The sequence below is a fragment of the Austrofundulus limnaeus genome, unplaced genomic scaffold (assembly GCF_001266775.1).
Source record: "Austrofundulus limnaeus strain Quisiro unplaced genomic scaffold, Austrofundulus_limnaeus-1.0 Scaffold64, whole genome shotgun sequence".
Lineage (NCBI taxonomy): Eukaryota > Metazoa > Chordata > Actinopteri > Cyprinodontiformes > Rivulidae > Austrofundulus > Austrofundulus limnaeus.
This window is the reverse complement of record NW_013952466.1, coordinates 2,164,315-2,179,270: the sequence shown is the minus strand read 5'-3', so window position 1 is coordinate 2,179,270 and position 14,956 is coordinate 2,164,315. Positions and strand designations below refer to the sequence as shown.

The 14,956-nt window shown below is 38.3% G+C and overlaps 4 protein-coding genes across 6 annotated transcripts in view; 1 reads left to right on the top strand and 3 right to left on the bottom strand.

The window, feature by feature from the left end:
• Positions 1-190: 190 nt before the first annotated feature.
• Positions 191-1,787, top strand: mrps10 (mitochondrial ribosomal protein S10). Its single transcript, XM_014010027.1, has 7 exons — positions 191-307; positions 490-542; positions 807-873; positions 1,020-1,159; positions 1,251-1,359; positions 1,465-1,554; positions 1,634-1,787. Exons 1-7 carry the CDS (start codon positions 236-238, stop codon positions 1,712-1,714), a joined length of 612 nt encoding a protein of 203 aa, XP_013865481.1. The 5' UTR covers positions 191-235; the 3' UTR covers positions 1,715-1,787.
• A 1,788-nt stretch (positions 1,788-3,575) lies between these two features.
• si:ch211-51e12.7 (cleavage and polyadenylation specificity factor subunit 6) lies at positions 3,576-10,244 on the bottom strand. 3 transcript variants are annotated; one of them, XM_014010024.1, is made up of 6 exons: positions 10,090-10,244; positions 8,733-8,821; positions 7,982-8,131; positions 7,709-7,870; positions 6,474-6,602; positions 3,576-3,982 (listed from the first exon to the last, which is right to left on the bottom strand). In XM_014010024.1, exons 2-6 carry the CDS (start codon positions 8,819-8,821, stop codon positions 3,850-3,852), a joined length of 663 nt encoding a protein of 220 aa, XP_013865478.1. In that variant the 5' UTR covers positions 10,090-10,244; the 3' UTR covers positions 3,576-3,849. The 3 variants fall into 3 exon arrangements, with proteins under 3 accessions (XP_013865478.1, XP_013865479.1, XP_013865477.1); XM_014010025.1 differs by lacking the exon at positions 3,576-3,982 and adding an exon at positions 5,030-6,136; XM_014010023.1 differs by lacking the exon at positions 3,576-3,982 and adding an exon at positions 5,030-5,999.
• A 125-nt stretch (positions 10,245-10,369) lies between these two features.
• On the bottom strand, positions 10,370-12,068 carry msgn1 (mesogenin 1). The gene has a single exon (XM_014010022.1). The coding sequence runs from the start codon at positions 11,297-11,299 to the stop codon at positions 10,862-10,864; it is 438 nt and encodes a 145-aa protein (XP_013865476.1). The 5' UTR covers positions 11,300-12,068; the 3' UTR covers positions 10,370-10,861.
• Positions 12,069-12,231: 163 nt separating this feature from the next.
• Positions 12,232-14,956, bottom strand: part of gen1 (GEN1 Holliday junction 5' flap endonuclease) — a 10,025-nt gene continuing 7,300 nt past the window's right edge. The window contains exons 12-13 of the mRNA XM_014010019.1: positions 14,180-14,326; positions 12,232-13,708 (exon numbers count right to left, since the gene is read on the bottom strand). Of these exons, the coding sequence (XP_013865473.1) occupies positions 12,642-13,708; positions 14,180-14,326 (1,214 nt within the window). The 3' untranslated portion in view covers positions 12,232-12,641. The remainder of the gene's footprint in view (positions 13,709-14,179; positions 14,327-14,956) is intronic.

Here is a 14,956-nt window from a genome sequence, read left to right as displayed (position 1 = left end):
TATATATGCAATTGCATCTTTTAGGTATTTATGGTGGAATACGGTTTTTTGTACTTTGCCGAAAATAAGGCAGAAAATTTTAAATTTAACCTGAATATGACAAAAATTTATACAAACGTAGAAAATCCTACCTGAAAGAAAATGAACATGTGCAGCAGCTGGTGTCATGTCTCCTCCAGTCCGCATGGGGGCGGTACACGAGAATGTATTGACTCCTTTCGCCTTTTACTAAAACATGGCTGCATCCTTGGTCCTCAAGCGACAATTTTTCTCTTTAGCAAGGATATTTAGTGAAATTTCGCACTCGGTATGTTAAATAAACATGTCTTGTTTCCAACTGTTAACTAATAGAATAGTTTATTTCATAGGAAATTTTGAAGGTTTGTGTTAATTTCATGTTAAGGTCACTCGTGGCTGCTGTAGCATCGGTTAGCAGGGTTACAGGAAGTCGTCTGAAATGTGAAACTTAAATGTGTTCTTGTCTTTCAGATACCGAGAGGTTCCAGTGTCTGCTCCAGCCATGGTAAATGCAACACAACTAGGTAAATTTAAGTTTTTATAATAATGTGCTTGGTTTAAGTTGTGAAATCTGTTAGCTTCGGTGTTAGCTTCAGAATTGGCTAACGCAATTTGACCTGTCATTAAAAACACAATTTACATTTTTTAAATCAATCATAAAGTAAGATTTATACAAAAGCCTGTATAGTTTAATCCCAGATATTGAGGACTATTTATATTCTAAGTGTAAAGCCAAAATCATCCATAACAAGCTTATTTATTATTTTTGGTATTTACACTTTGTGCAGGATTAATTTCCCACAGATATCATGCAGCTCTTTTCACACGGCTACAATGTTATCAGCAACCCCAGAGGTGAGTTTTCATAGTCTGTCTCACAGATTAATGCATTATGTGGCCTGTTAACATTATTCTTAAGTTATAAAATATTTGGATCTGAAGGATTATTTAGAAATTGTTATATTTTGACTAATTACAGATATGTTGTCTATTTCGTCCAGATCACTGTAACAAATGAGCCAGACACGCTCATCCAGAAAGTGGTTATTTTGGTCAAGGGTCATGACAGAGCCGTGTTGGACAGCTATGAGTTCTTCGCCACCACGGCAGCTAAACATCTGGGTCTCAACATCAGCCAAGTGTGAGTCTTATTTACTTTGAGTAATGGTTAAAAGTTAAATTTTAGCTACATTTTGTTTTTTGATTCCTAWAATGTCCATTTCTTTTCACAGTTCTGAACCAAAGAAAGACATCGACAGATTGACAGTCTTGAAGTCAGTACACATCTTTAAAATACACAGGGTCCAGTATGAGATGAGGACACACTACCGATGTATTGAGGTGAGGAGCTTCAATTAATTTAAAGTTTAAGAGCACAAGGTAGAAATGTTAAAATGCTTTTGTATTTATTAAATATTAACAGTAATCCTTCGACTTTTTTTTAAGCTGCGTCACATCACTGGCTGCACAGCTCAGGTGTACCTTGAATATATCCAGAGGAACCTACCTGAAGGTGTAGCAATGGCGGTGACAAAGGTAAGGCAGTGGAGAATCAGAGGAAGAACAACCAGCCCATTTACTCATCTGAATTGTTCTCTGCTTGTTTTTATGTTAGACCACCATGGAGAAAGTTCCAGAACATATCCAAGAACCCATGTGGAAGGACCACCCCACCGAAGACAACCCCAGCCAATAAATCCCAGAACGTCTACAGGCTGTTTTATACCAATAACTTGTTCATGCAAGAATAAAAAAATAATACAAACAAACATTTGTTTATGCAATTTGTGTCTATTTCAGTCTGTAAACATGCACACCAGACTCCACATACTGTCCATTTTACTCACCGTTTAAAGTACTTTGTTTTTGTGTATGAATATTTTATATGAATATGTAATAAACACAAGACCAGTAAGTATTTAGGGCATTTATTGAATATTTGGCATACAAACATTTGCAAAATGTAAAATTCTTATCCATTTTGTACACAATAAAAAACCGTAAACATACCCATTTAAAATCAATGCGGTAATAAAGATTTTCTTAGTAAGAGCACCCAAATCCTTTTTTTCCATATGGTAAATAAACGAAATGCATTTTCCCCTTCCGACTACTACTGTCCTATAGGTTTATTAAATTTATTGCCATTTCTAAGATTTTGCCTGCATAGCTGCTCACCATACCTAATGCACCTTTATCAAGAAGTTGTTTATGGTTCATACTTTCATTTCATGCCTTTAACCCTAAAGCCGACAGACTATGAAGCACGGCCATTTGAATTCTGATAAATTTGTTTTATTTAGGAATATTAATATTTTATTTACCCCATTTATTATAGCAATCAGCTAACCCTCACTAGTATATTTCGATGCATTTTAATTCAATAGAAACTTAGTAAATGTAATTTGCATGTTTAGACTGATAGTTTTTGAAATTCCTGTTGGAGGCCAATAAATGAAATGTGACTAGACCAAGGAGGTTCTTTAGAACAGCTGGAGTGCGCAAAAAACACGTGAGCGTGTGATCGGCTGGTGAAGCTAACGGCTAACGCTAAACGGTCAAGTCTCTGGATTTCCCATTACTGTACATGTTGACAACAGAGCAGGAAAAAAAAAAGGACTGACAATGTAGAAATCATAAAAACTATCAATAATATTAACCCAATTTTTATTAATAGTTTACAGTTTATATAATCTAATGTTTTAAATAATGTCAGAAAAGCTGTGGGTGTTATGGATTTATTAACAGAATATAAACAGGAAAACATCTCAATTTACAACACAAGTCAGCAGATTTGATCTTATTTAGCTCAATGTGATCTGAGCAGAACATAATGTAACAGTTTAAAATTAAACTCTTATAAAGTCGATGTAATCACTGTTATTTATTGAACTGGTTAGCAGATATTAGCTTGTGGAGCATATATACAGAGTGTAGCACTGTTGAATCATGCTATAATTTAACACAAGCTATTAAATATTACTTTGTCCTCTGATTAATATTTAGACCTACAGAGTGTAAAATAATATTATAAATGTCTGATTAATATTTAGACCTACAGAGTGTAAAATAATATTATAAATGTTGAGCATTTTTAGGTTTCTGTTAGAGGAACCTGACTTGTTGAGAAAATGGGTTAACTAATAGAGACAAGTTTCATCCTATAACCAGAGAACATTTTTAACTGTTGACTGGTAAATATAAATATTCTTATTTTTTATGACAGTAAGAAGAAATAATAAATATACTTTATTACTACCTGAAGTCATCATTTTTCAACTAGCTAAAGTCTAAGTTACAGACTGATTTCAGGTCTGGTTTAGATCGTTACTTATAAATTWTTTTTTTTGCTGGTATAAATGTGCTGTTTTACATGATTGTTGAATGAAATTAACATAATTATTAATTTCTTATAAAAACATGACAGATAATCTGTGAAACAGATCTGGTTCAGCTTACTGTTTTCTATGGAGGCTGTGAGCTTTTGCCCTGTTTGGTCTCCATTTCTGCTCCTCCATGCTCAGACTCAGCCTAGTGATCTTTATATTTAAGTCTTTGGACTATCTGTTCCTCCAATAAAATGGCAGATAATTAGCAGAATGCACTGGTTCATAATAAAACATACCATGCTAATCTCAAGAGCCTTATGAATTATATATTGCTCATCGAATTTGCAGAGAAGGCACACATTTCTTATATTTTTCCAGCTTAGATGTACCCTTTAATACCCCCAAAACATTCTTCATCTTGCAGTTTGTTGCACCTTCTTTCCTGAAAGAGAGAGAATCTCCTGGTTTCAGAGAGGGATCAACACACAAGAAGAGGCTCACCTTAATGGAGGAAAAAGCGCAGAGTCTTAAGAGTCGCCGTCGTCGCTGGTGAAGGAGGGAAGAGATGTGAGGCAGAGCCAGGGTTCCTGGGGCCAGGGAGGTTAACTGTACTGTGTGTGTGTGCCCCCCTGCCCCTTCAGGAGACAACAACAGTCAGTCTGTTACAAWCAACCACGATGAGAAACAAGAAGGGAGTGCAGAGGCTGAAGAGTTAGCAAAAAATAAAAGTGCTGAAGAGATGAAAAAAAAAAGTGGAGAGGGGGTAGCACCTGTGCTGCTAGGTGCTAACCAACCTTCAATCTGCTGCAATACGGGAGTGATCTGCAGAATGTGCGGCTCGATGCATAAAACACCCATCTCTTTGTTCAAAACACCAATGCAGACAATCTACACTGAATGCATTTATACAGTGGTTTCCAAATAATGGCTGATCACCTTTGTATTACTGCAAAACCCGTATTTTTATACTGAATCAAGCTTAAATCAAAGCATGAAAGAAAAACTAATATTCATCTACCATCTTTTTCATTTCCATTATATGACAGTTTAATATAAATTGTATTTTATGTCAGTTATAATAGTTTTTTCTTTCTGCTGCAAGATACTGCAACATATCTAGTCAAGAATTGTTCAAATATAGAAGAGAATTAATTTTAGACACATTTAAGTTTAACCTTCCCTTGCTGAAGTTGATTTTAAATTTGTTCACGCGGCCAAAAAAATAATAGTTCTCAGTCATATCAGAGTGTTTATCCGTTCCAGATGATGTCCTCATTTTAGACATGCTACCACTGATTTTTGCTTGAAGACGTGATATTCAGGCATTTCGATGCTTTGCAAGTGGAGCGGTCCTGAGTCCTCCAGTCCAATTAAAATTAAAAACACAGTAGTTCATGGAAAGCTCTTTTCATACTCCATATAACTATAAAACAAGCTTTTTTAATGCCTTTAAGTATGCAATCAATTTCAGCCCTCAGATTTTACTAATAAACTGATGTAATCAAACTAAAAACTTTGTTCTCCACAAACAAAAAGTTGTAAATAGCCATTTGTCATAATGTTGCTCAAAAGTACTCAAGAAATTTAAATATTTTAACTCACAATACAATGTACTCCTGCATCATATTATGCTGTACATTGTAATCATTATCAAACTGATTGAATAAACAAAAATGGAGAAGTTGAGTTTATTCTTGTTTTTTTTATTATTTCTTCCTTTTTTTCAGAACTCTTGTGTCTCGATAGTTCTCAAAACACATTCACAAGTTCACAAAAAAGTTGTGTTAATTACAGTGAATAAAGAAGCAACACGAACAAAAAAAACTAAAAAACAGGATGGAGTGACTTTGACTCAACTGAAATATCAATAAAATTAACTTATATTAAAAGCTACTAGAGTTCTTCAGTACACTATTTATAATGCCTCGTTTCTTTGTTACACAATGATCCGCTGGAGACAAACATGAATATTTTTCGAACAGCAATATAAAATAGTAAATAGCTGCACATTTAAAATATAATATGATCAAATACTCACAAATACTCGTCTTATCACGTAACAAGTGTTTAACAGATAACATATTGCATAACTATCACCATGTAACAAAATATTAATTTATGGAGGTCAAATTACTAAAGTAGTGCTGGAGAGCTTTGTGCACCCAGGATTTTCTCCTTCCTCCATACTTCAAATATCCCCCTTATGTTTTTATTAATCTTTATTGAGAAATCAGAAAAGAAATATTAAGGCTAACAGGTGACTGTAACAAAAATCACAAAACAATGATTAAATTTCAACATGAATTCTTTCAGTCTTTCCAGCGCGAACAGGATTTATTGGGTCACAAATGTATGGAGGCCCTTAAGGCCAAGTTACCAAATATTCCATGTGACTTCAGCTGTACTTCTCAGCAGACAATACAAATAGTATTTGGCCACAGAGTATTTTATAGATACTGAAAACGTAATTGTGTAACAGAGTTCAGAGGGGAGRGGACTCGTTCCCCGCTTCAGTTAAGCGACAGGTACTGGTTTCGTGTGTTTTGGGGCGGGCCGTGTTTTAAAAATCGATGGCCACCAGGGGGGCCTGGCCACCTTTGGCCTCTGCCAGGTGGGGGGTGAGGCGGAGGAGAGACCGGTCCATTGTGGTAGCTGTGTAAAAGGATAAAATCACACATTTGGATTTGGCCAATAGGTGGCACACTCTGATAAGAGAGCAGCCATTTCTGAGCTAAGGCAAGTGGGGGGCGGGGCCTAAGATCCCCTCCTCATCTCAATCATWTTTATACCTGTGAGACGCAAAACACGTGTCACATTTGAAGTTCCATAATCCATGCACTGCTTCRTACTTTAATAAGTATTTTTATTGATTAACTGACATAACTTTTATTTATACAAGAGATGAATAATGTGCYTTTTTTGTCTAAAGGATGAAAAACGTAAATTTCAAGAGCGAGTAAAATGGAGCAATGAACAAGCTTAAAAGGAAAGAGGGGAAAAAGTCTGCTTTTCAATCACAACCTTTAGAAATACATTCTAYAAATTAATGTCTAAAGTGTGCAAGCAAGCGGGAGTAACTTATGGAGTCAAGAATTCGAGTAGGATTAGTATCAAAACAAGCCTTACCCTCTTGGGCCACGGAGGTAGAAAGGACGTGGTGGTGGTCCTGGTGGTGGGATGCCACGGCCTCGTGGGTGTGGTGGACGCCCCCTAAAACCAATATGAGCTGGAGGAGAAGGCGGAGGGGGTCCTCGTCTGGAAACAGAAACAAGCCTAACTGTAATACTTAGTTGTGTATAATCGTACTCTTGGATTGATCAACATCAACAAGAGTAGTTTTTTAAGTGAAACGATAAGGGGGTTTCTGCGATCACTAAGTAGGAGTTTCGTATTTTGTGGGAGAAGTTGGCCCAAGACGTGATTGGTTGGATTGACGGTGGGGTTTGAAGAAGCTGGAGGCAGCGGGGAGTAGTTCGGACAAGTCGGGTAGGAAGCATCTATGTTTTTAAAGATTAATATTAATCATAACTTGAGACAGGACGGTGCTCGCCTCAAGAAATCTGAAGTCAATAAATTATGTTTACATGTTCACAATTTTTATTTATGCGAGTCATTGTTCTGTTTTAAACGGCCTGTGAGATATCCTTCGAATACAMAATCAAGGAAAACATTTATATTTAAGAAAATTAGCATAATGCACATGATTTTACCCATTTTGTCTCATAACTGGCATATTTTCTCTTGAATTTGGCTCAGCCAAAGTGAAACAGGAAGTGACATCAAAGGGGAACTCTTTAATAAAAGAAACTCTCTAGTCTTTGTTTATGGAAACAATCTTATTTAAACTCTTCTTCAACTCTGACAGTGACTCAAAATAATCTTAAACATCAGATTCTTCTCTATTTATTGTAGCATCGCTCTGTTTACATGCAGACATTCCCCTTTGACATCACTTCCTGTTTCTTCACATGCAAATATCTGAACAGTTGTTCATCTCAACGGCGTGGAACTTGTTTTGCAATACGTTATCAATGCTCTCTGTCCAAAAACACATTCACATTTTTACAAAAATTTGATGTCACAGGTACTTTAAAACTGTACATAGTCAATAAATCTATTTTTTTACTATCATTACTTCCTATTCTAAGTTGCCCCACAAGACAAGTCAATGCGACCGATCACGGTTAGGGAAAACTCCGCCCACATCAAAACCCCCACCAATGAAAGGTAGGGTTATCTCCACCTACAGGACAACATGAACAGTAGAGACCCCCTACTTGAGTGAAACGAATAAAAGACAGTGACAGCAGGAGAGTTTTGAACTCCATWTGCAATTTTGTGCTCATGATTGCAGAATTTACCTTGGCATTTGTGGAAAAGGGCCTCTGAGGTGCATGGGAGGAATGGGAGGGGGGAGCGAGGGGGGAAAAGGAGGGGGGAGCGGAGGAGGAGGCGGCCGAATTAGCCAGCCCCTACCACGATGGCCTCTCATATCTGGGTAAGGTCGCATCCTCCCCATTCCTCTGTAAAGAAAAAGGGGATAGTCTCACTTATCTTCTCTTATATATTGTATTTTAGCATTTTATTGGCATCCTGATATACACGATGCAAGACGAGCGGATCCAAAACAGTACCTCATGGGTCCGAATCCRTTCGTGGCTCCATCCTTCCCTCGGCCTCTCCCGCGTCCCGGTGGGCCAAAGCTTTTGATCACGCCTCGCCCACCACGCATGCCGCCTCGACCCATGCGTCCTCCTCGACCGCGGCCTCTGGATCCACGTCCCCTGATTAAAAACACTCCGTTAAAGTTTCACCCAACTCACCAATAACAACATTGTCTCTAATAAAACCTTAATCAAGTTAAGATTGTAAAGTTTTGAGGTTCTGGCCAGAAAWTTTCAGACAGAAGAAAGTGTGATTCTGAAGTTCAAACAGTTTTAAAACAACTGAATCAAGGCTCTAACTGGTCTTGCATAACAGAGCMGCAGCTACAACCTATGTAGTGATTAATTTGAGATTTAGTTCACTTCTATTTATGGTAYATATAACACAGCAGCGTAAAGCAAACATGTTTTCTATTAAAGCCTTGTTATTTGAGATTTATTTAGCTTATATGGAAGATTATGTCCCTAGTCAGGTCACCAGTTCATCACAGGACCACTTAAAGATAAAAGAACACTWGTTCCTATTTAAAATGATTAAAACGACAACCTTATCAGGCAGGTTTTTGGACCGTAAGAGAAGATATGAGTGTTCAGGTAGAGAAGTACAAACTGCACACAGAAAAGTCCCTGTCAAATTTAGGACCGGCAAAAAACATTACTAAATTACTAAAAGTTCTTTTATCAACAGGTCACAGTGTGTTTGCAACAACAGGTGACAAACCTGGAGTTGTTTTCTGCAGCTGGCTTCACCGACTCGCTCTTGGAAGGTTTTGAAGTTTCTGTTGTTTTTTGTCCCGTTTCTGTCTCCATCTGAAAGGATTCGGGTCAACAGTTACATGTGCAAGCCTGCACAGTGCTATGCAGTCTAGATTGTTAGGTTTTCTTTTGCATACAGATAAATATTTATGTTTAAATAATCATTGGGGGAAAGAAAATGTGTTTAACCACAATTTGTACTTGTACCATGAATAAAATTATGATTTGAGTTGTGTGTAATGAAGCGTTATGCATGAATAAATTCTTATGTTCCCTACCGCAATGTGGTAATGAAGCACAAAGACAAATGTCTCCATGTTCTTAAAACATTTTTTAACTTGTATAACACATGAGAGGTTTTTAGGCAGTCAATTCAGTCCGAGTTATTTTACACTGATGTTAAACAGGTTAAAAGCCATACAAAACTTGTGTATTTGACCCGATTTCTGATTATTTCATTTAATGCTTACGTTAAAAGAGCAGGTTTGAAATCTCACATCAATTGACAAATATTAARATGCTTTAGAACTAAAAACATGAACCCAAACAGGCAAAAAATATTCATAATTTTATGTCACATTATTTTTATTTAGGGTTTTGACAGAAAATAGCTCAATTCAATTACAAGATCTTTGACTTACATGTTATAAATTACTGCTTTTAAGTCGGCATGATTGGTTTTTAGTGATGAATAACTAATAATGGAAACTACAATAGAAATGCATGCTGTATGCTCAATTTTGTAATATTATGTATTATTTGTATGTGTCACATTAAAGGAAGGCTCTTAAAAGTTTATAAAGATATGTTATGAGCCATACAAATTAATTTTTTGATGAACAAAAACTGGCTTATTTTTGGACGACAGAAACAAWTTCATAACAAACGTGGAGGACACGTTTTATACATTTTCACACTAATATTTAAGTAAAGCAAAAAGACACGGCACCCGAGAGTCATGGAAACGTTTTTATCCTGATCTGTCGAGACACTTGAAGCAGAACCGGAAGTAACATGGGTCTAAAAAACAGCCGTGCTAGCATAATATACCTCGACATGCGTGGTTAGGTAAGCTGATGAAYGTGGAGAAAACCTGAAAGGGCTCCGACTACTTCCTGGCATTACCATCGTTTTGCAAGTCTTTTAGTGCGCTGCTTCCCTTTTGACCCAATTAAAAATGTTTACTTATGTTTAGTTAAACACTTGACTTCCCTAAAAATAAAGTCCTTATAAATACAAACGACACGTTTTAATAAGAATGAACGCTAAATTGTTCCCGTTTCCTATCTCTTTCGGCGAAACAATAAACACAATATACTTACTTTAGATGGTGATAGAGGCAACGTAGATTCAAAAAATTCTTACTTTCTAATAAAATAAAAATATAATATGCTAGAAAAAATACAAAACTCCTAACAGATCGTGTGATTCCGAAAGGCTTTGAAATGGCGACTTCCCAGGTTGGGATTTCCTTGTGAAAGAGCAACGTTTTAAGTCACGCCCATATGGATAAATGCTGGTTCCTGATTGGCTGTCAATGCTTCAGTGATCAGTATTTTCCCGTTGTGATTGGATAAATCGAATGACGTGTAACCAATTGTCTTCATCATTTAAAACATTTGGTTTATTAACAAGGTCACAGATTCAACACAAACAGTTTTATTAATAACACATTGAGAAAATGATAAATGAAAAAAAAGAGACAAAAAAAAAAACAATTAACCCACAAAGCATACATGGACTGAAATATTTTTGTATGTGTGAAATTCATTTAACACTTTTAGACGTGTTCAAGAGAACTTAAACGCAATTCAGGTTCATTGTTCATTGTTTAAAAACTTAACTATTAGGCACTATAGAAAAACAAACGTGAGAGAAAACATCCACAATTACACTTCTAGAGAGTTTCACAATAAACTACTAAAATCATAATTTCAAAAGGGCAGCCTCATATACAGTAACAAGTCCTGACAATGCTTACATCAAGACAAAAAAAAAAACGTATAAGGAAAGCATAAAAGAATTCGGGTTATTGTGAGAGGGACTCTGTTCCAGAGATGATCCGGTGCGTAAAAGTGGTCCATCCTGCGCCCGTTACGCGCGGCTCAGCATGTCCGCGAGAGTGTTGATGTATTCTATGGTGCATTTGAGAGTTTGGATCTTGGTCAGGGGCTGGCCTCTCTTGCTGTAGTCCGGCGGGAGGTAGTCCCGGAGCTGGTGCAAAGCCTCTGCGAGGCTCCTCATCCGCATCTTCTCCCTCTCGCTGGCCTTCATGCGCCTGTTCGCGGACATCTTGGACTTGCTTTGCCTTTGCGCCGCTGGAGTCGCGCCGCTGCGCCGCCGCGCAAAACCAAACGAGAAATCCTTGATGTCGTGACGGTCGCCGGGGTAGCAGATCTCCGGGGAGAGGGACCGAAGAGGCTCTTGACCGTGTCCAGAGTCACTATTCAAGCGCTCCCATTCAGACAGCAATTTAACCGTGACATCGTCCAGATCCATGGCAGACGTCTGCGCGCGCAGCGAGACTGGCATAAAGGCTGAAATGAGTGAAAGTCATTTTAGTAACGTAGGGTTAAATAGGAGAAAAAACGTTTATGGGTTCAGAGATTAGGCGTGGGAAGAAGGGGGAAAAAAAGTTCAAAGAACCCAAGTGCCAAAAAACGCGACCTTCCCAAAGACGTCATTAGTTCTCACCGTGGTGTGAATAAGGCCAAACAGACGGATAATGTGATGGAAAGAAAAATAATTAAATTCCTGTTGTGGGAAATTTCTCTTTAAAGTCTGCACGGAGTCAATTGTCAGTTTGATGTGATCTGTCTAATGAAGGCTGCTTGTTTYAACAGAACTTCACACCGGCAAGTCAGGCCTGCGCGCGTCTTCAGACTGAAATACAAATAAAAACCATGAATCATACCGAAGAGCAAAACCAGGAGAGTCACAAACCAAACTGGAGCTGATGTAGACTTGGTTTAAAAACGCTTAAGTGACTTCAGCTGCAGCTTTACACAACATAGTAAAACCTCTCARTGTTTCATTCTTGTAAAGTTAAGAATAAAGAGCTGCCACTTTTGGACTGGGATGCTGTTAAAATAGAGGATGCAGCTGTCACCGGTGCTCCTGCCAGACCTTTCATGTCTGAAAGGGTGTGAAGCTTCACTGTGATCAAGGGGGGGACCAACACTGCTGGGTTGTAAAACCACTAGTTTAGCGGGTGTACCCCCTTCCCCTTTAGGTCTGTGCAGCTTGTCAAGGAGCCATGGGAGAATAGAAGCTCTTCATAGATATTAAATGCTTAAGATTGTGAAACCACACCACTCAGATCAAGTAGAATCAATAAAACAAACAAACAAAAAAAACTTAGTATCTAATATGAGGGACTGTAGTCTCAATTAAACCAAGTACCATTTATCATATTACAAGACACCAAATTAATATTTTATACAAATAAAACCAATAACAACAAACTGTTTGATGCCTTTTAAGCCAGAGTTTCAGATTAAACTCTCATTAAATACATAATGTACAATTTTATGCAACATTAAACTCATAATACATGTTGCGGATGACGCTCAGCTACTACCACATCCAAATTCAGCTCAACATCGATGCTTTTTAAGRTGATTTGAACTTGACATGAATCAGGTCGACTCCAACAGTCAATGCCGCAGATACAAAGCATGTTTATYAATCGYTTTCTGCAAGTYTCATTAAAACTGACCCAGTGGTTCATGAGAAACGAGCAGAAACATTATCGACAGAATGATTACTTCAGAAGTGAGTGATAATTATATAAAATGTGATTCTCAAAAGTCAAACAAATTCGATCAGAACATTTTAAGCCAAGGGAAAGGTCTCGGTATTTAACCGGATGTGTTCACTTCAGAAACTTCAGCCTCAGTCTTTCAGCCAGCGGCAGTGGACTGTCGACGCAAACCACCGAATCATCGGCGTCGAAGGAGGCGACAGGCGACGCAGGAGTCCGGAGACGCTCCTCGTCACGCACACATCTGTTCTCAGCTGGAACGACCTTTTCCCCGTGACTCTGAGACGTCGGTTCAATTCCCTGAAGCTTGGGGAATGGGTTTAGATTTGCTTCGACCGTTTGGAATCGGTAGGAAATCGGTTTCGGAGGGAAGTCTGCGCTGAAGCCGCTCTTGTTTGTTTTTGTCTGCCTTCGAGGTCCAGACGGCTGGTTTTCTGCATCGCTGTCCTCGCTGGACGAACACGCGCTGGTGCACACGCTCTTCTTGGCGATTGGTGGCGGCACACTCGCGTTTTYACTCTCCGGATGAGAGGAGCACCTCTGCAGAGGAGCGGATGACAGAGCCGTCCTGACAAACTTATAATTGTGAGGTTTTTCAGATTTACCCTGCATCCTGCTGTGGGATTCTAATAAAGGAATCTGTTGCTCTTTTAAACTACGAGCTTGGTTTTTGTTTGGAACCGATTCTTTCACTGATCCGTGTTTTCCCCGTGAGATGTTTCCAGGAAGACTTAGCTTCAGATCTTTTGAAACCACATCATTGCACTTCTCTGTCTGATTCTTGAGGACCCTGTCTCTTAGGGGACAGCAAAGCTCTACAGCGGATCTGGAGTCTGCCTGTTGGACGTCCCTCGATGGGGTTCGCTCTTCGGTTCCACCTTGTGTCTCATCCTCGGCAGTCTTCGGCTCTACAGCTTGTGAGGCAGGGTAGGATGTRAAGGACAGAGCGTTCCAGTCAATATCGCTCAGGTTTAAAGCATCAATAAGGGCAGAGACCGAAGGTGAAGAGGCGTCTTCTGATTCGGCTCGAGACGGAAGCTGCTTGTGGCTCYGTGGAGTGTCCAGAACGATCACCTCTGCTTTGTCTGCGTTCGAAGTGGAAGGGAGCAGATTTTGAGTGGAAGAGCTATGAAGAGTCAGTCGACCCAAAAGATCCTTTTTAGCTTTTGCTTTCTTTTCTGCAAAGAACACCGAGATAGAATGTTAGAAGGTTTGTGACATTTTCTGAATTACTTTGTTTATAACATGAATTATGTTTTAAAAAGTCGCATTTTTAACACCTAATGTTTCTGTAAAACATCTGGTAACATCAGTAAAATCATTGCATTCTGTTTACTTTTTGTTCTGTGAGTTCATCCACACAAGGCAGCACGGACACGGAGGAAGAAACCAATTTAAAAATATAAAGTGACAGAAGAGCCTGTGAGACAGACACCTCTCGGCTGTATTAAAGCTTTCGGTGTGAATTAAGCTCTACGTTTCCAGGTGTCAGAGCTGATTAACAGGCAGCTTTTAAAAAACAACAACAAGCAGCTTTGATCCTCGTCAGYACAGTGCGAGAAAACTGGGGAGTTTTATAGACGATATACCCACATTTATAAATATCAAGCCCTGCGCCTAAAACYGAACGCTTAATTTCGGGGTCTTACTTTTGGTTTTGTTCTCCTCGGCCAGAGCTTTGCTTCGTAGGTAGCTCTCTACAATCTCTGGGAAGGCGACGCGAAAGAGAGACTCTTCCTCCACCGTTCTCACCTCAAGGTCGGCTGCAGGCCGGTCCTCAGGAAACACGTAATGTTCTGCAGAGGAAAATAAACGATTGGATAAATAAAGCTAGTGTTCACCTCATCGTCTCGTTTTAGTCATGCATATCATTTTAAATACATTTTGTCTACAAGCAGAACGTTACAAATTATAATAGTTTAATGAAGGAGTCTTTTAATGCACTCAAGGATAATAAAATACAATATAAAATGCAATTAAAAGCAAGAGAATAGAGGTTGAACTGAATATGCCTGTTTAAAAAGAAGAGTTTCAATTTGTGATTTTAAAAAATGGAGTTGGTGGGAGAGCGCGATTCAGAGGTGGGGTGCCCATATGGTCAAGAATAATGACATCATTTAATTTTTTATCTTAATGTAATATTAAGAAGTGTCTTGTTTTAGTGGACCAAAGTAACAAATGTTATATTAGACAATTAGCTAGTTGTGTGAATGCTTCATAGATCATTTTTTTCTTCCTTACGTTTTTCAGCATCTAACTCATTCCACAATTTTTGTGCTATTTCAACAATTCATTTATCAAAACGTTCAGCTCATTCATGTGAGGGGTGCTATGACTTTTTGTATTTAAGTTATTTATACTTTTTTAGTTATTTCACTTTTTTAGCTACTTTTTTACCATTGAAAATGAATGGAGCTGTTTTCAAC